The sequence below is a fragment of the Sarcophilus harrisii genome, chromosome 1 (genome assembly GCF_902635505.1).
Source record: "Sarcophilus harrisii chromosome 1, mSarHar1.11, whole genome shotgun sequence".
Lineage (NCBI taxonomy): Eukaryota > Metazoa > Chordata > Mammalia > Dasyuromorphia > Dasyuridae > Sarcophilus > Sarcophilus harrisii.
The window spans coordinates 219,388,877-219,408,755 of record NC_045426.1 but is presented as its reverse complement, the minus strand read 5'-3'; the positions used below and the strand labels follow the sequence as shown (position 1 = coordinate 219,408,755).

The 19,879-nt window shown below is 35.6% G+C and overlaps 1 protein-coding gene across 4 annotated transcripts in view; it reads right to left on the bottom strand.

Moving 5' to 3' along the window:
* ITGAM (integrin subunit alpha M) overlaps window positions 1–19,879 on the bottom strand; it is a 49,852-nt gene that overhangs the window by 13,731 nt on the left and 16,242 nt on the right. For all 4 annotated transcript variants that reach the window (XM_031937348.1, XM_031937355.1, XM_031937362.1 and 1 more), the window contains 12 exons: window positions 18,819–18,972; window positions 18,429–18,579; window positions 18,050–18,123; window positions 17,691–17,820; window positions 17,447–17,589; window positions 16,254–16,394; window positions 15,931–16,140; window positions 5,506–5,636; window positions 5,215–5,372; window positions 2,769–2,923; window positions 1,297–1,428; window positions 1,114–1,187 (listed from right to left, as the gene is read on the bottom strand). In XM_031937348.1, the coding sequence (XP_031793208.1) occupies window positions 1,114–1,187; window positions 1,297–1,428; window positions 2,769–2,923; window positions 5,215–5,372; window positions 5,506–5,636; window positions 15,931–16,140; window positions 16,254–16,394; window positions 17,447–17,589; window positions 17,691–17,820; window positions 18,050–18,123; window positions 18,429–18,579; window positions 18,819–18,972 (1,653 nt within the window). The remainder of the gene's footprint in view (window positions 1–1,113; window positions 1,188–1,296; window positions 1,429–2,768; window positions 2,924–5,214; window positions 5,373–5,505; window positions 5,637–15,930; window positions 16,141–16,253; window positions 16,395–17,446; window positions 17,590–17,690; window positions 17,821–18,049; window positions 18,124–18,428; window positions 18,580–18,818; window positions 18,973–19,879) is intronic.

Here is a 19,879-nt window from a genome sequence, read left to right as displayed (position 1 = left end):
TACAAGCTGTTTATGTTCACACACACACACAAAACTATTACTGAAAAATGTATAAAACCCCCACAATCTTTTGATTATAGTAGAACTGGAGGAATTAACAATTCAAAATCATCTATATTCTCCAAAGTCTTAAAAACAGAAAGCTTAAAGCCTAAACTTTAACAAGAAAGAGAATACCTTGAGAAACAATGGCCCTTTTATAGGATAGCTAAGATATAAGCTTCACAGCCTGCCACTTCTAAGGAAATCTCCACAAAAGACACTACTTTGTTCTTGATTGGAAAAAAGAAATATATATATCATCCCTCAGAGGGTACCAAATATCACAGTATACAGGGAATTTGAACTTGAAGAAGCACCTAATAGATACCATCCAGGACTCGTCAGATGATAAAAAAGGAAGATTTCCATTTGACTTCAATTAAACATCTTGAAAAAGCAAAAGCAAGAACAAGGTTTGATTGGGAAGAAGCCCACATGATAACAAGTAACATTTAAAAACCTTACAAGATTAAATGGTGCTCCAGAGTTTAGCAATTGAAAAAAAAAAAAAGCTTTGGATGGTTTCAGCAGGTTTATTTCATGTAAATATGCAAAACCACAAATGAGTAGAGTGAAAAAGCATGGGAGAAAAGGAAGTGGTGAAAGAACTGAAATTTAGATGGACGATCAAGAGCAGGTATAGAGTAGGAAAGGGGAAAGAAAGGAGATTATCTGGGAGAATTTCAGAATTACAATTATAAAGAATTGGAAACAAAGTAGATGTTCATAGGAATGATTAAAAAAAAAGACATAAAAGATCTTAAAATTTTTTTAATCATTTGTGATATTCTTCCTCTGTTAAACAGTTTATGTGTAAAATGCAAGTATAAGGATGATTACTAAATAAGATCATGCATCTCCTGCCAATTAAATGTGTATAGGACAGTTCTGTTATTTAGCAGCTCATTACAAAATTTCATAGTGTTCGTGTTGTTGTTTTCACTGAAATACAAAATAAACATTTTTGATGTGAAAATAAAATATTAATGTTAAAGCCTGACAGTGCCTGAATATTTGAAATGAATCAGATTTTTAAAGAGAACAAAGAACAGCATTAGTAATCCTTCTTACCTTAGGAAGCTAACGGTGATACTGAGATCATCTTGACAGATACTATCATTGCCACAGTTCTTCTCGAAAGGAAACTGCAAGAGAAAGGAATTCTGCATACTGCTGTATTCCAGATGAAGGAAGGTTCTGCTTTTCAGATCCCTGCTCTTCCCCAGATCCCAGCAACACTATCCCAGAACTCACAGCTCCAGTGAAGAGCTTTGGAGCGTTGGCTGCTAGAACAGGTCGGAGATTCCCAGCTGAGGCAATGGGCTGTCCCACCAGAGAGAAATTGAAATTTAGGATGAGGGGAGTCACTGGATCGTCTACACAGTTCTGAGGAAGAATTAGCATTAGGAAATTTAGTTAAGTTGTCCCCGTGCACTGATTTCAGTGTTCCACAAATATCTACTAAAAGCAAGTCTACCAAAGATACCCAGATTCACCTTGAGGTGACAGTCAGTTTTGTTTATACTTTTGTAAGAATGTATAATGCTAATTTTTGCTTCCAAAAATAAGGCCTTTAACAGAGTGAAAAAATCTGGGAGAAAAGACAGTGTTGAAAGAACTGAAATTTAGATTGAGGACCAAGAGCAGGTATAGAGTAGGAAAGGTGGAAAAAGAAGAGACTGATAGGGAGAATTTCAGAATTACAATTGTGAAGAATTGGAAACAAAAGTAGATGTCATGTTAATGTCATGGAACATTACTGTGCTGTAAGAAATGATAAATACGAGGAATACAGAGAAGCCTGGAAAGGTTTATACTCTTCGGATGCAAAGTGAAGTAAGCAGAGCCAAGAAAATGGTATACATGACTACAAAATAAATGAAGAGAACAGTAACAATACAATTAAAAATGAAAATTGCAATGACAAAGAATACACATCTTGACAAAAAATTTACAAAGCATAGCTCCAAAGAAGAGAAATGATAAAATATCACCATTCCTCTCCTCCCCACAAGCAGGAGGTCCATTCTTCAACATATTATTTTGCTGTATTTTTTCTCTTTCTCTTTACAAAAATAGTATATGTTATATGAGATTGTTTTCCAGAAGAAATTCCAGCGATGTATAAAAAAGGTATCAATTAAAATTTATTTTAAAAAAGATTTTAGCTCACTATGGTAGAAAGAGCAGTATATTTGGAATCAGCTTCAAATCCTACTTTTGCCACTTACTAGCTTAAGACAAGTCACTTAGTCTCTTTGGGCCTCAGTTTCTTTATATGTAAAATAAATGTATTGGATAAGATGATTTCTAAAGTCATTTCCAGTGTTAAATATATTATCCTATATAAAACTTAGGATCTAATGTTGGCAGACATGGAAGTTAAAACCTATACTTGGACCGACTATAGAAGATAATGGAGGATAGAAGGGCCCAATATGTTCTAATTCATGGAATCACAGATTGGGACATGACCGAATCATTTAATAACAACAACAACAACAATGATGGGAAAAAGATGAGGACATGAATAATTATGATTAAACAGAGAGGGAGAGAAAGTACAAAAGAAAAGTCCAGCAATATTGACTTGAGCATTTTAGAAGTATCACTTTGGGGATAGTATAAGGGAGGGTCATGGAAAGGGAAAGGGATGAGTGTTTCATTCTTTTGTCTTTATGGTTTTTCTTTTGTAGGTGAATACTCTTATCCTGCCCCAGGCTCACCGGCAACAACAATTTCACTTCCTCACAGATTCTGTCCTTGCCTATGGTCAGAACTTTCCCCCTTGTGCGGTTCTTCGTCTCATCAAAGATGGCTCTAGAAGTAACACGCCCAGGATCCAAAACTAAGTTACATGTCACAGTGCTCCGGAGTTCACCTAGGTAGAAATGGAAGGAATGATGACTAGTGTCCTCCATTAAGATAAAAGGAAATGAGGATTACTTGGCTACATTATAGGTCAGTGATTTATTTGGACCAAATACATATACATGTACACACACACACATTTTGATTAGGAAAGGAAGTCATTGGCAATGAAGTGAGCATCTGAGCAGATATTTACCTTAGCAACATCTGCTGCAGGAAGTAACACCTTTTGGTCATTTGTCCCTACTCTTCTGAAGCTAGTCTTTATTTGATACTGCTGGAGTGGAGCCCTGAGTTCTTATGGAGGAGAGTAGAAAACAGGGAGAGAAGGAAGAAAAAGTGAAAAGGGCCAAGTCAAGCTGGTAAGGTTGGTGACCTTCCCATCAATAAATTGGAAAGGTCACCAACTTTACCAGTTTCACTTGGCCCTTTTCATTTTTTCCTGAGTTGATTTCTATGGCAACCAGGAAAACAATATAGGTGTTGAAAGTAATTTCTTCTTCACAGTTCTACCCAGAACCTTTGAGTTTTTCTAAGTAGAATACTTGTGACAGTTCTTGACCTAGGTGTTCAATCCAGGAATATAATAAGAATAAAAATGAATTTTTGGATTATGAGAGAGGTCTGATTGAGACTACCAGAGCAGTCACTGAAGAAAAATGTTTTAAAGGACTGACTTTAACATATCTAAGAGTTTCTCTAACTAGCTGGATGGATATATACATATATATATATATATATATATATATATATATATATATATATATATATTTAAAGATCCTCTTAGGACCATAAACATGAAAGTTCAAACATGAGAGAATACCCTTCCTGCAATAGAAAAGTCTCAGCACAGCTGAAAATCTGCGGGTGGCAAAAGAGAATAGCTCCCATTAAGCTAAAGTACCCCTGAAAACCTGCAATTGTGACAACTCCAGAAAGGAACAACACAGCAAAAACAAGCAGCAGCAAGAATAGTATTGATGTCACTATGTTACAGGTGAAGATGCATAGCAGAGAGCAGCAGAGATGTCCAAGCAAGAAGTTCAGCCAGGACTCTCAGCAGAGAGAAAAGACACCACTAACATGAACTTTGTAGTACTGGAGTGAGGCAATTGTTCCCCAACCATGTGTATTCCCTATGACTGTATCTGGCCATATGTGTTCCATGGCCATATGTGTTCCCCAGGTGTGTTCACTCCCATGCATTGCATATTTGAATGTATATCCTGAATCTATATCCTTCCCTATTTGTTGTGTAGTAACTGTGAAAAAGTGTAGAAGCCCTGTACATATGGGAGAAAATTTTCTTTTAATTTATTTTAAGATTATGATTAAGTCTTGTTTAAATCAATGCATTCTCTGTTTGGCCAAGTAAAAGTAAACATATAGGTAGGAATTCATTAGCTATGATTTTTGAATGGATTCTTATTCATAAATTTCCTTGATGCTGTGATAGCTTTCAGGGAGTTCATGTATAGAAGAGCTCCAGCTGACCCTTTAATCTCCTCCCTCTCCTGCTAGTCTGAGACTACTTCTCTGATTTCCTCCTGAGCAGGAAGAATGGTTTTGACTATAGATCTTCATCAGGATAGGGCAAATAAGTGGCACAGCATAGAGAGTGCCAGGACTGAAGTCAAGAAGACTCATCTTCTTAAATTCAAATCTGGCCTCAGACACACCAGTAGTGTGAACCTGGGCAAGTAACCCTATTTGTCTCAGTTTCTTCATCTGTAGAAATAGAGAAGAAAATGGCAAGCCTCTAGTATCTTTGTCAAGAAACCCCCAAAAATTAGATCATGAAGAGTCAGACATGACTAGAAATAACTGAATAAGAGTGACTTCATAGGCAAGCAAAGACTTGAATGTTTTACTGGATAATTATCCTTAGTTATTCCACAATTTTATTATCCCTCTTTCTACTCTGATTTCATGGAAGTCTTCCTTTATGCAGAATACACATTAATATTTCTCCACCTGTTGAATCTAAATGGTTCCTTCAAGGCTTATTTCAAGAGCCATCATCTTAATGACATTTCCCCAGATCCCTTCAAATGAAAGAGATTTCTCCCTCTTTATTTTTCTTATATCAATTTGAGTAGATTTCTTCTTCTATCAGTCTGTGTTGTTTCATCTCTGACCCCTCCAATCCCAATTATATTATGGATCTTTGAGAACAAGGAATGGGTTATTTTTCATCTTTGAATTCTTGGTCCAAGCTCAGCACCTTATACACTGCAGGTGTTTAATTAGTATTTGTTGAACTGAATTTGAAAGCCATAGTGTACCATTACTAATTCTTACCTAGTTGGTCTTCTGATAGCTTATGGGTCATGAGACAAATTCTGGCAACTCCAGCTTCTTGATTGGTTTTCTTTTGTTCTTGACACTCAAACACAGACCTCCTCACCTCTTTAGGGGTAAATTGCATGTGCACTTCCAATCTCAGTATTGGCTGGGCCCTATGGGGAAAAAACAAAGATTTGGGAGCATAAAATGTGTAAGGAATAGGTTTCCTGGGTTGCAGATAGTAGAAAAAAAGAGAATTTGGGGATAGAATATCTTAATTGCTCAAGGAAAATGCATAATTCTCACCTGAGCAACAGCACTTGTCCATTGGCCCCCACAGCTACATCCATAAGTCCATCCTGGGTGATATCATGTCCCCCACTCAATGACTGTCCAAAATACTGGATTGTGGGGGAGAATTGAGAACCTGTAATCCTCTAAGGAGAAAAAAAGTCAGAGAAGCAGTTAAGAATGGAGTAGCTTAGAAAGTGATTAAAACATTTAGAGAATGCTCAGAAGCTTCAGTGGTCATTACTGCCAACTTCCTCAAGAAATTATGGGGAATTTTCTTTTTTAAACAACAATTTTAAAATAGAATCTAGGCCCATATTTTCATTTCAGCCCCTTTATAGTGTGTTATCTACACATGACTTAGGGTACAAAAGAATTTTAACTCGTGTTAAATTAATGTTAACCAACCTTATTTGTTAACATTAAGTAATTTAGAGTTAAGTAAATTCAGAGTTAAGTACATTTAAAAGGTATACAGTATAGATACTTAGTCTATCTTATTTTGGCTTTGAACCCACAAACCTAGTTTTTACAATTTTCATCTATTTTATCTCCTGTGTATTTGGTTACCTCTCAACCCAAGTTATAGATGAAACCAGACACTTTGGTTACATTCTCCAATATTAGCTTCCCTAATTCCAGGTTTAAATTGCATTCCCTGAAGTCACTTGACCCTAGGCAAATTGCTTTTCTCTTCTTATACTCTATGATGAGAATTTGCTTCATTTAGACTCTTTTCTGATGCAAGTCAATTTTTGTGCTAAGCCTTCCCCTCCCACCCCATCCCACAGATTCAATCTTTGGAAGAGGCTTCGAATACATTCCACCCTCCCCACCCTTTCCATCTCTCTCCACCTCTTCACACCCCCCCCCCCCCCAAAAAAAAAAACTATTAGGTGATCAAGGATGAAATTTCCTTTGGAGAGGAGAAGGCAGAGGGCTGACTAAGATACAATCTTTCTGAAACTTGTTTTGAAAAATTCACTCTAGAATGATTAGGCTCTAGAGGATTAATCCTTACTAATTACAGTCCCAAGAAACTGCTTTCTAAGTAAGAATGCTATTTTGTTCATATACAATGGGGGTATACCTGGCATAAGAACTAGGAACTTTTTTTCTGGTCCCTGGGAGATTTACTTAGGAAAACAAATTAGAGATGTGCAGATTGCTTTGTGAGCACAAGATTAGAGTAATGAGAGCTGGCAAAGTTCTTGAAGAATATTTCTTTTTTCTATTGAGTTAACAATTTTTCTCTATCTTGGGGTGCATTAATATTTTGCCCTTTTAGCATATTATTTTATATATCTATATCTATACATATCTCTGTATATTTTGGATTCTCCTTTCTTGTCCTAGTTTATCTACATTACTTAGTTAATTACTTAGTTCAGTTAATCACTTCTGCTCCATTTTGAAGTTAGCATCTTTAAAACTCACATTTATGTAACAAATCAAGAGAAGATTCTAGATAATAGAATTTAATAATTGGATGGAACTTTGAGATCAGGTAATCCATGTTGTACTCAAATCAAGAATCCCTGAAAATGATCTACTTAAAAACTTTTAGTGAAGGGGAACTCACTCCTTGCTCCCAATGTTTATTCTATATAACTGCTAGAAAGTTTTTTTTTCACAATGAATCTAAATTGGCTTCTCTGTAACTTCCCCTAATTGTGACTAGTTCTGTCTTCTAGGGGCAGGCAGAATGAGTCCAGTTTTTTTTTTCTGTGACATTCTTACCAATGCAGCTATTATATTCCATCTCCTCTAAGTCTTTTCTTCTCTAAGCAAACATTTCTAGTGCTTTCAACCTATCCTCACATGAAGTCAAATATATCATCTACATGACAAATATATTATTTATCACATCATCCAAGTTCATTCATAACATATAAAATATAATTCCTAATGTATGCATTATATGTCATACAACTATGTTTCACAATAATATTCTTAATATGCAATCTAACATATAATAATAAAAACATATTTTCTCCTTCATTCATAAAAATGTTGGTATGCCAGTTGCTTATCGGCTTACATCCCATAATTCTCTTCCTTCCTTCCTTCCTTCCTTCCTTCCTTCCTTCCTTCCTTCCTTCCTTCCTTCCTTCCTTCCTCTTTTTCTTTCTGTTGAATGAATAGCCAAGGTTTAAAAGAAGAGTGATCCGGTAGACAATCTTTTGATTGCGAACATTTGTATTATCTAGTTCTAGATAGCAGATAGTCTCTTACCAATAATATACCTGAAGCCTTTCCATTTTGGTAGAATAGGCACCATGTCTGAAGAGATTTTAAAATGATTGTTTAAGGACTTACTGAAAGACAGTTACAAGGACAAAGGTTGGCCAGGACAGCACATAGTTTAACAAAAATCTCTTCTAAAATACACCTCATAAATTATCATCTGGTCTTTACTTGATGACCTCTAGTGAGGTGGAAATCCTTAGTGTATTCCATTTCACCTTAGGTGAAACAATTAGGTAGTTCTAATTGCTACTAGTACTGCCCTCTGGGTGTAAAAGCAAGAAAGATTAAATCTTTCTTCTACATGGAGCTTCAAATATTTGAAGAAAGTTATTGTGTTCCCTCTGTATTTTTTCTACTAGAGGCAAAATATCTTTAGTGTCTTAAAACATTCTTCATATGGAGAGAACTAATGTTTCTTCGATATCTTGGTTGCCCTTCCATGGATAATTTGTCACTTTATCAATGATCTTCAGAAAATGTGGTAGCAAAAACTGAACCCAATAATCTTGAGTTTATAGAAAAAGCTACACATGGGTAAGTATCTTTGTCTCAAATATTATAGTCTTTTAGGGAAGTCTAAGATTTTATTGGCTTTCTTGCCTATTGAATCAGTGAGCTTGCAAGTCTACTAAAACTGTTAGTTCCTCCAAACCATTCAAACTTTACTTTAGCCATCTTCTTCCCTTTCCCACCAGAACTTAGAACTGTTTTTTTTTTAAAATCCTGGATTCTGATAAGTGAATTTTTGCCTTATCTTGTTCATAATCAGACCATCACATATTTCTCAACTTTGAATGTGCTGGTGCATTTGTACTCTTTGTATTATTTCTCCACTTCCTTTTATATATTGTCTTCCCCCACTATAATGAATAGTCTTTGAATAGCATTAAGTATTTAATAAACATTTTCTTATTTATTCACTTCTTTTTTATATGACCTGTTGTCAGTCATTCCTCTATTATCTTGTACTTGTGAAGTGTATTTTTGAAGCCACGTCTTGTGTTTGTGTGTGTGTGTGTGTATACAGACACATATTTAATATACTCACATCCCTACTAAGATGAAATTTAATAATAATATATACACATATCCCTACTAAAATAAAATTTAATAATAAGGGGAAACAAGAAATATATATGTGTGTATATAGTATTAGTATTTTACACTCCACATAGCACTTAAATATACCGGTAAGTATATTTAAGTATCATTAGTATATATATATATATATGTATAGTATATATATATATATGTATATATATATATACTTACTTATATGTATACTTATATGTATATAATATATAATAATATAATATATATGTATATAAGTATACTTACTTATATGTAAGTATCATCAAACTAAGTTTGTTCAACATTGTCTTCACCAACAGGCACTGATCCCACTACTTAATTGTCATAGTCTCTTTGAATTGGGGATAAAAAGCCTGGGTATCAGCATCTCCCCACATATTCTTAAGGTGGAGGGTAAATTCCACTTCCTTCTCCTTCCACTCTGTCTCTTTCTCAGAATTTTCCATGAAAAAACCAGAGGATCCTAGAATACTTCATGACCTTAGCACATAGCTATATTTGTATAATCAGATTATTATCAACTAGTTAAAGCAAAGGTCAAATTGATGCTAAAAGATAGGATAAAGATGAGAAGATATTATATGCAGTTATAGAAGCTCCATCTCCAACCTATTTATATGAGGAATCCACCCCGAAAAATGAAAAAGGTCAAAAATAATGATACTGACACCATTCAACCAATGAAAAATAATCACTACAATGAAGAGACAAAGAGTTCAGTAAAAATCTCAAGCAAAACTTTTAAAAAATCTTGTTGCTAAATAGAGATTTATGTCAGCCAAAGCCTATATTGGTTTAGAGTGCCAGTTCATTTGCAGAATGTTAGGTAGAAGGGTGATAGAAGATTACAAGTAGTTTGACCTCAAAAATGCAAAATACATTTGAGGAAGAAAATGAACCTGATACTGAGAAGAAAGATTTTATTATATGAAATGTAACTAAGCCAGATCATCCTAAGAACATTTCAAGATGTACATAGACTTATTTTCCTATTACTCACTTATGCTGACAGATTAGTTCTAGAGAATAAGGCTTTAGACTGTTTTCTATTTGTGATCCCTTTTTGCCCAATAAATTTTTATGTAACCCTTTGTATATAGGTAAATAAAATAGGCATTCAAATCAAGCACTTACTGATACTAAATCATAATTTCACGACCCAGTTATGAGACCCCATATGGAGTTGCAACCTACAGTTTAAGAAACTAGGGTCTAGAGGGCCATTACTACTTTTTCCTTCAGATTTCTGTTGATAGGCTTAAGAGATAAGTAATGGTTTCCTGCTGCATCGTGAACCCTTATGAGTATATTCCTCAGTGATTATCCAATTGATATCAATTTGTTAGCTAGATTTAATTAGTTTTCAGTTTGGGATATTTACTAAAAAGGTATAATGAGAATCACCCCCACCCCTCCAATTTTGGGATATATTTAGTACAAACACACATAGAAGGAAAGAAAGCAGCTATGACAAAGAGGTAACTCATAACTTTTGGTTGATAGAAGTCCTTTTCTCCCTTTGTGGGGTTCTTAGGAAATTTTCTTTAGATCTCTGCTGGGATCCTTGTAGAATTATAAGCTGCCTTTCCTTGATATGTTTAATTTGTCCTCAACTTTTGATGCAGACCCTGCTCCCAGGAATTGATATTCTAAGGACACTGCTAAGAATTGAAGTCTAGATTTTCTAATCTTTCAAAGTTCACAGTTCAAAGTTTCAGAATTTGATTGAAGGGTGGGAAGAGACAAGCCATTCCTTCTCAAGAGCTTAACAGGAATTGTTCCATGCCTTGATCAGTATGCCACTGGAATCTCTGCTTCCAAACTGGCTTGTTGCTTTTATTTAAGCCCTATAGGGCATAATTGAGTTTCTTCAAACAGACCTCAAACATTTCCTATGTTGAATCATCTCATTTCATCCAGTCCTCAAAATGCTTCATACATCTATAACTTGATCAATTGGATTGTTTACATCTAAGTTTATATTTTGATTGATTGGTTTGTAACTGAAAGGGGAATTCCCCTCTTTAAAGTATTCAAGTATAGAGTATCTTATTACTTTAATTGAGGATGAGGATAATAGACTGATGGTTTCAATGGAGAATTCTAGGTCTTCTGTGGGGTAAGGTAGATCCTTACCCTTATACTCTCTCCAGTTTATTTGCTACTATCTGCAAAACTACTGAAGCGTGTTTGACAAAAAGTCTACAATCCCAATTCTTGGAGAGTTCTCTGATGGTATAGGGAGGTTTAGTAATTTCTTTTTGGAATGCCATCTCCATTGTCTTCTATTAAAGTATTTAAGAAAAGTCACTGTAATGTAGCTTATAAACATACATTCTCTCATTCTTCCAAGAACATGGACAATTTGACATGTAAACATAATTATACTAAGTTCTCATGTTACATTCCTTGCAAAAAGCCTTCCCCAAAACAAAAACAACAAAGGAAAATAGGAAAAAATGGGGAAAAAAGGAAATAAAAATCAATCTTCTTAGAAGGAAAATCTGGTTCTTATGGCTTTCTCAGAATATATAGAGTTCTATCAATATTAAAGATGAGGAACTTGAAGTCAACTGGAAGTTATCCTCTGTCTATTTAGGTGAGAAAGCTTACCAATTTGTTTTGGATTTTGTGAAGCAACACTAATTCATTTACTTTCAAGCACACAGGTTTTCACCTTCTCCCTTTCCTGGAAAAAAACACTTCTGCTCTGGGCTCAATTAGGTACTATGTCAGCAGCAAGGTTCGGATCCATAGTACAGGTCAGATTTAATTCTGAGCTAACTTTAAAAAAGTAAAAGAAAACCAAGTCTCCCTCATTAGAGGGAAAGTCTGATTTTTCTGAGCTTTCAGAATACATTGGAACTCTACTCACAGGGATTAGGGCCCTGAGGAAGGTTGCCTAGAAGTCACTTCTTATCCTTAGGTGAGAAGTCAAACTGTCCAGAGTGAAAAACCATCAGTAAATCCATCAGCATATAGGACATCAAACTGGGACCCAAATAAAGTCTCTAGATGTCCCCTTCTACGTAGAAAAAAACCATAATTTCACAAGGGTCTGTAGCAAAAATGGACCTCTAAGGTACAGGGATATTTACTCTGGATCTCTTCTAAACAGCATCAGAAATTTCCCCCAATGGGTCATTGCCACTTCAAGAACTATTCAAATGGAGTTTCTAATTCTTCATTCACTAGGGCAAGTAGGTTAATTTTTAAAGGAAAACAAACTCATAAAAGCCCTCAAAAATATGTAGGGTTCCCAAAAAAGGGAGTAAGTGGTTTTAGAAAAACCTGGAAAGATTTACATGAGCTGATGCAAAGTGAAGTGAGCAGAACCACGAGAGTATTGCACACAGTAACAGAAATATTGTACAATGAAGAACTGTGAATAATTTAGCTACTCTCAGTGATACAATGATCCAAGACAATCCCAAAGGACTTATAATGACCTATACTATCTGCCTCCAGAGAAAGAATTGATACTATTTGAATACAGACTGAAGCACACTGTTTTTCACTTTCTTTCATTCCTTTTTTTATTTGAATCTTTTCGTATAAAATAATTAATATAGAAATGTTTTTCATGATTTTTTTTATCTGATTCCTTATTGCTTCAGAGGGGTGGATGGAAAGAGAGAGAGAATTTGGAACTCAAAATTTTTAAAAAATGCTTTAAAAATGTTTTAATATATATTTGGTGAAAATATAAATTAAAAGTATATACATATAAATATATGTTTGTGTGTATATATAACATATATACATGTTTATGTACACATATGTATATATACATTTATGAACATTTATATTGTGTTCTAGGTAAATTGTTAGGCACTAATGTTTTAGGGTTATAAAAATCCATATAGCTTTTAGTCTCAATACCCATAATGAAAACACTAATAAAAGAAAGATTGGTTTCATTCATGAATTCAAGCATTCTGACAAGGAAAAGTTATCACAAAGAATGTAGTCTGACTCATAAGGAAAACACACTGGAAAACTGACTATACAATTACAGCTTAGAACAAAAGAGAGAGAAAATAGTTAATTTTTTCTTTAATGTCTCCTGAAAACTAGGGCATCTATTAATTATTGTTCCAAGTAGAAAATCTCTCCAGCAAGTTCCTGCAAATGTAAGGGGTTTGATATTTATCTTAGTTAAGGCCCTCTCATGTAACTGAGATTTTAAACTCACTTCCCCAACTTCCATAGGATTGGCAGATTGGGACCCCAGAACTCCCTTGAGTTCTAGGAGTAACTCTGAGAGATTAGGAGTCATTTTCTAAATAGTGTTCCTTAGACTCAATTAGATCAAATTTGGGAAGCACTATAGAGTGCTTTATTTTTAAAAAATTCATATTTTAAATAGCATATAAAGCTATGGAGCTTTGAATGGTAGGGCCTTGCTATCAGTTTTGAAGAACTGAAACTACAAGTGGCCTCAAAAGCAATGGAAAAACACATGGTATATATAAATTGGGTGCAAGTTACTACTATTGATAACTAAAGAATGATGATATCAAGGATATGTATGACTGGAAAAGAATATGAGCCTTGTAGTACAGTACCTGGTACATAATACATGCTCAATAAATGTTTATCTATTGAATGTGTACTTAGAGTGAGGGACAATGTAACTTGTATTGTACTGATTTGTGCAAAATACTAAGAGAAGAATATTGAGAAGGTCTCTGGTTCATGGGGGATAGATCCTCTATGACACATGCATAGAAAGATGCTGAATAAAAATTACCTAGATGAGAAGACATGGATGTGTTATAATCTCTACAGGTGGAGACAGTTTACACTGAAAAGATACATATCCCTAGAATTATCAAAATAAGATTGTTCATATGTCTCCCATTGAATATTGTTGACTTATATGGAACATGTCATTAAACTTCTAATTTTTTTTCATGTAGGATTCTTTCAACATCTCCTATCCATTCTCTCCACTCATATGACTAGAATTCTGAGTCACATATTTATCCCCTCTGTCCTGTACCATCCATCTGCTATGCCATCAGTGTCAAATACACAGTCTACTGACTGCATTTTATCAGGCAGTAAACACTCTTGTATGGTATGGGATGGATTAAAATGTCAATGGGAAATGTTTATCATAAAAAATAAAATACAATTTAGATAATGTTAATACATGGTTTTCTAAGTCAATATGTAGCTTCTGAGGATCCTTGTGAGGATCCTGGGGACTTAGTGGGCCCCATTTCTATGTGACCTGGACACTACTGCTCTACATAGCTACCAAAATGATATTCCTAAAGCACAAGTCTAACCAGGTTATTCCATAGCTCAAGAAGGTCCAATGACTTTTTAATATCAATACAAACTTTTCTGTTTGGCATTAAAGTTCTTCACAATCTGGTTTTTGACTCCTTTCCATATATCACCTTGTAAGGAATCCTAGTGAGTCTTGGCCATGTGCTTGGTTTATCTCTTTGCTGAGAGCATAAGAACACATTTGCAGTTATCTGATATAATGCTGGGAGACACAGGAAGGGAAAGTTACTCTCCATGTGCATTGATTAAAAACTTTCCTTTTTAGCTGACATGTTTTGCTCTGGAAATCTGTCCAATTCCCTGAGTAAAAACAGTCAACCTAGAGGAATGGATAAACTAGTCTCCTTGGCAGAACCCTTGAGACAAAAGAGCCCCATATCTGGAAGATTGCTCTGTCTAAAGGGATATATATATATAAACACATGGCATAGTGCCTTTCTTTGTTCTCAGGCTATTTAAACCCCATAATAGGAGAGAAACTTTGGAATGTCACCCAGGAAGGGATGCCTTGCCTGGGACCTTCCCATTTCAGGACACTGGATAGCTGATTTGGGGGAATTCCCCAAACAACTCAGGTGTTGGTGGTTCTCTGGAGTAGTGATGGTGTATGCTGTTTGTTTGTTTCTTTCTTATATTGTCTTTATTGTTATAGTGACCACAGTGTTTATTGATTGTATTTTGTTTTTATGTCATAAGTTTCCTTTTGTCTTATGTCTTGTTTGAATTAAGGTTCTGGGCAGTAATAAACTTGTACTTACCCCTTTTTAAGTCTATGCCTGCTGAATGCAAATTTTGAACCTATACTGACCTTATACACCTCTCTTCATAGACTTGAGGTTTCAGTCACCTGTCTCCAGACCTTTGCTAAGTCTATCTTAGAATAAGGCCTCCTCATCTCTCTTCATCTTCCTCTCTGATAATCCTCGATTCCCTATAAAGTTCAATTCAAATACCATTTCCTACATGAAGATTTTCACCCTGCCTGGCTATTAGTGTCTCTCCCTTGAAATCACATTGTTATCTACTTTGCACATAAACTTAGAAATATACATATTATTCTCTCTGTTAGAATATACACACCTCTTGAAAGCAGGGACTATTTCATTTTTATTTTTGTATCTCTAGTTCCCGGCAGAATTAAGCACTTGATAAATGCTTGTTTATTGATTTAATATATATATTTCTCCATTCTTCACTCTTAGAGTTGATTTTTAAAATTCAAATATAGGAATTCATTTTTTTTATCTTTTTAATCTTATAACCTTTGAACCATTTTAGTCTGTCAATATTTTAATCTTGATTCTATCATTGAATCTTTCCTTCTCAGCTTAGCGTTATCTGAAAATTTGATAAGTATGGCATAGCATAGTCATCTCCAACTATATAAGAAAAATAAAACCCTGCCACTACTTTAGGACCAATTGAAGAATGGATTCTTGATAAATTATGAGCTTTATGACAGTCTCAGAGGTCCATTTCTATTCCAAGACTCTGTTAACTAATGTCCAAATATGTCACTGATGCCCAACTCATGATAACTTTGATACTTGGTTGCAAAGACTGTTTTTTAAAAAAAACCTTTAGGTCCCTATTTCAAAAAAAGGGGGTTATAGGAAAAATGCTTGTTAAATCAAATGGGTGTGATTCTATTTATATATGAATTGATATAATTATAATACTCATATGATTTGGGAGGAAACCTTTTAATCACAAAGAGAATAAGGTAAAAGAATCTTGAGAAAAATCAAGAAAAAAGGAGATATTCAAAGGATAACGAGTTAGGTTTAATAGATTCACCTGGCTATAGGAAGAATTGATGCTAGATCCAGCCATTCCATGAAACAAGTAGATAGCTCCTCGATTCTCTTCCTCTCCTGGTGCCCCCACAGCCACATCTATCATCTTATCTCCATTCACGTCCCCTAACACAGCCAGAGCTGCCCCAAAACGACTTAATAGGTGTCCTGGTTGTCCTCGAAGAATAACTTCACATCTCAATTTAGCCCTCTGAAAAATGAAAATTGTGACACACTAAATCTTGGCCCACCCTTCCAGTCATTCACTTCAATTATTATATCTACTCAGGACCCAGATTCCCTGTCTCCCAACAATTTACTTACTCTCTGAGGCAAGGAGCAGATAGACACTTGGCCTCCCTGGTTCCGTTCATAGTAATAAGGAGCCCCAATAAGGATCAGGTCAGTATTGGCATCATTGTTCACATCTACTGCACACAGGGTTGCTCCAAAATAGGAACCAATCTGAGGAAGATAAATATTAAATCACTTGTCAGTCTTCTCAGGGACTTTAATATGCCCTGTTACAGGGTTCATAACATTGTCTTTGGATCATGTGGAGAGCACTGGATGAGTTTCAAAGTTCCTTCCTTCCTTCCCTTATTTTCTGTTTTATTTCTAAGGACCATGGCAGGGAATGGAGTGCACTCAGGAAATGTCAGGCTCCTGTGTCATCTGACTTAGGGAAGTTAAAAGCAGAGCAAAGAGTTTAGAAGATCCTATTGAGGAGCTAGCTGGGGCTGACCTTTCCACAGAAGAATCACCATCAACCAGCCCTTTGGTATTGCTTCTGCCTCTGAACTCAGGTAGCTTGCAGCATAACCTGATCTAGGGAAACATCACAGCACAAAAAAGACAAGTGGAGAAAACTTTTCCCACCTCCACTCCAGCTTCCCTGCTCTACCATGATTGGGTCAAACTTTGTTGTCTTGTTCTTTCTTATTTCAACCAACTCATAAAACTAGGTCAGGGTAATGGAGTGGGACAACCTAAAAACCAGCCCAGAAGCACACATGCTTTTAGTGTTTAGGGCTGTCTACAATGAATTCAGTACTCCTCTTAAAACTATTGGCAGCACTTGCCACTCTTCTCCTTACACAGATGAACTAGCTTGCCTTCCTGATTGTTCTAAGCAGTGCTGAATCGAAATCTGGTTCTTTCAGGTTTGCATATCATGAAGAAAGTCTCATCTTCTAAGTTGCACAAAGTATTCTTTTTTATCTATCCTGTATACCTGTAATTGTTTTTGTGTGTAGTGTATGCCCTTATCAATCTTGATTTCTATGTTCACTTTTGTTATTCTTCAGTTAACTTGAATGGGAAATTTGTAAATGGAAATTACTAAAGAAGTTGCCATAAAGGTGACAGTTTGGCTATATTCCTGAGGCTGTATCTGTGGGAAAGAACTCCATAACTTCAGATAGTAGGAGTAAAAGCAGGAAGCTGTAACATTCTATTATTCTTTCTCTCTGCCCTCTCTTTGCACTAACACTAGATCCAACATTCACATCACTCACCTGTTTCCCTATGACCTCATCTGTCTTCTCCCAAGTATTAAAGCTCTTTTTGAACATTGCCACCATCCCTATGTGTTGATATCGAGGTGCTCCCATAACCAGACTCTGCGTCCTTCTTTGAACAATAACATCAATAGAATAACCTGAAAAGATAAACCCACAAAATAGGGAGTGTATTTTCTCTTGTGGATCCCACTTAAAATTAGGAAAGATTTTTCTTCAATTCTCATGTTCCCAAACTTACCCAAATAAGCATCATTCATGCCTAAGTTCACCAGGGATGTATTGATGAATGTAGGTTTATCAATTTGATCATATAAAAAGGCTCCACCAGACCAGTCAAAGCTCCCCACTGCACCCAGGAGAGGTCCATCCTAGAAGGAAAAGGTTTTAGAACTAGAGAAAAAGAGATAATTTGTGAAATCCTTAGTATTTAGCAGAATTGTGTTCACACCCCATTTCCCTCTGCCATAGAAAGAACTGATGAGGTACTCAATCTGCCCATCCTACCAACTCTCCTGCCTTCTCTCTGTACCTTATCCCAGTTTATACTACTTCTACCCCATTTCTTCACCACCCTGGTCTTGTGAAAAATCCACTCACAGAGGTGAACACAGCACTGAAGCCCTCCTGAGACACCTCATATTCAAAAGAACTGTTACTTCCTGTTTGGGTACCTGTGGGAGAAAAAATGTCCAGATTTAGAGGAAGTAGAGAAAGCTGCATAAGGAATATTAAAGGACAAGGATCTAGTCAGATTTCAGAAGAATGAACTCTAGAAAAGATTGAAAGGCTAAGAATCAAAAGATCTATGTTTTGTTTAACAAGAAGGAGACTAAGATCTGAGGAGCAAGATATAGAATTGATTGCTTAGAATTAGTTTGTGCTACAAAGCCAGAAATTTAGTGAGTGGAAGAAAATGTGGCTGTGTGAGGATGAAAGATGCTAGACCTGGTCTTAGGCACTGGTAATCTCATCTCACCTTCAATGGCAAAAATCTTCTCTTGCAATTGGTTTTGGATGTTCTTCAGTGCATCAAAGTTGTCCACTTGAAAGACGTGCTCCTGCGGTGGGTTAGAGGCGATGGTCTGGAGTTCTTGATAGGCAGATGGATTTCTAAAGGCAAACCCTACCTGGGGCACCAAGGGACAGCAACATAATCAGGGTCAGTAGGGGAGCAAGTTCTTACCTTTGGAAATTTCTGAGGGCCCTGAATTTCAATTCTGTTAGAAGACAACATTAATGATGGTGGACAGAAGCAGTTGCAAGGGGTATATTTATTTCCTAAAAGAGAAACTACAAGGGAGGAAAAGCAAGAATAATAGACATCCTGCTTAAGAAAGTGTCAGTGATAATTCTTCTTGTTCCATACCCCAATTGCATATCGGATGATTCCTTCTTTCTCTGCCTCTGGGATGACATTTCTGTAATTCAAACTATCTCCCTGTATCTGACCATCTGTGATGACAATGAGGATCTTATTGGCATCTTTTCGAGCTCCATTCCATTCTTGAAATAATTCTCGTCTGTCCAAGAAAAAAAAGGACAATTTTCAGTTTCCACTAAACCAAGTTGTGATATACTTTGAGAGGGATACCCCAGCAGCTTAGTTAATACAAAGAGTTAGGGACATGATGAATCATGAGCTGAAGTGTGTCTAGTTTGGAGAAAGGGAGAAGAGAAGATGAGTATAGTATAGAATTGATTTACAATCAGTTCTGAGAGAGGGCATACATAAAGGAAGGGCTTGATGCCTAAAGTAAGATAGGTTATTCTTAATAATCAGGCCCATTTGTCAGTGTTCCAATCTAACTATCACTTATGAAGTGCTTCTTTAATTTTAAAAGACACTGTGCCAAACACCAGAAATACTTAGAAAATATACCAAACAAACAAACAAAAAATTAGTCATTTTGGCCTAAGTGAAGGGGAGATGTTTGAAAAGAATATCAGGAAGATATCAGTGAAGATAGTTGTAAAGGAGTATACCTTCTTGTAATCTCCACAAATAGTAATGTTGAAAAGAAATTAAATTCTCAGAAGTCCTCACGTGAAAATTTAAAATGAACAAGCAAATTAAAAGAGGGCTCTCACAAAATGAAAATGTGTTTTGGAATAAGAGGCAGAGACCAAAATGTCGAAAGAAACATATATTGAAATAGCATCCACTATTGTGTATGGAGCTTTCTGAAATATATAATTACATCTTAGGAGGAAGTGATGGTGAAAATCTATAATTTTGAAATCAACATAGAAAAAGTATCAAGAAAATGGAAGCAGATTAGATCAGAACTGATATAGTGGAAGCAGAATGCTAAGATATATATCTCTATCTCTATATCTATATCTATTTATCTATCTATCTATGACACTCCATGATCAGAAAATAATTGAGCTGGAAAAAAGATTGTAATGTAAAATAGTTGGAAGTAA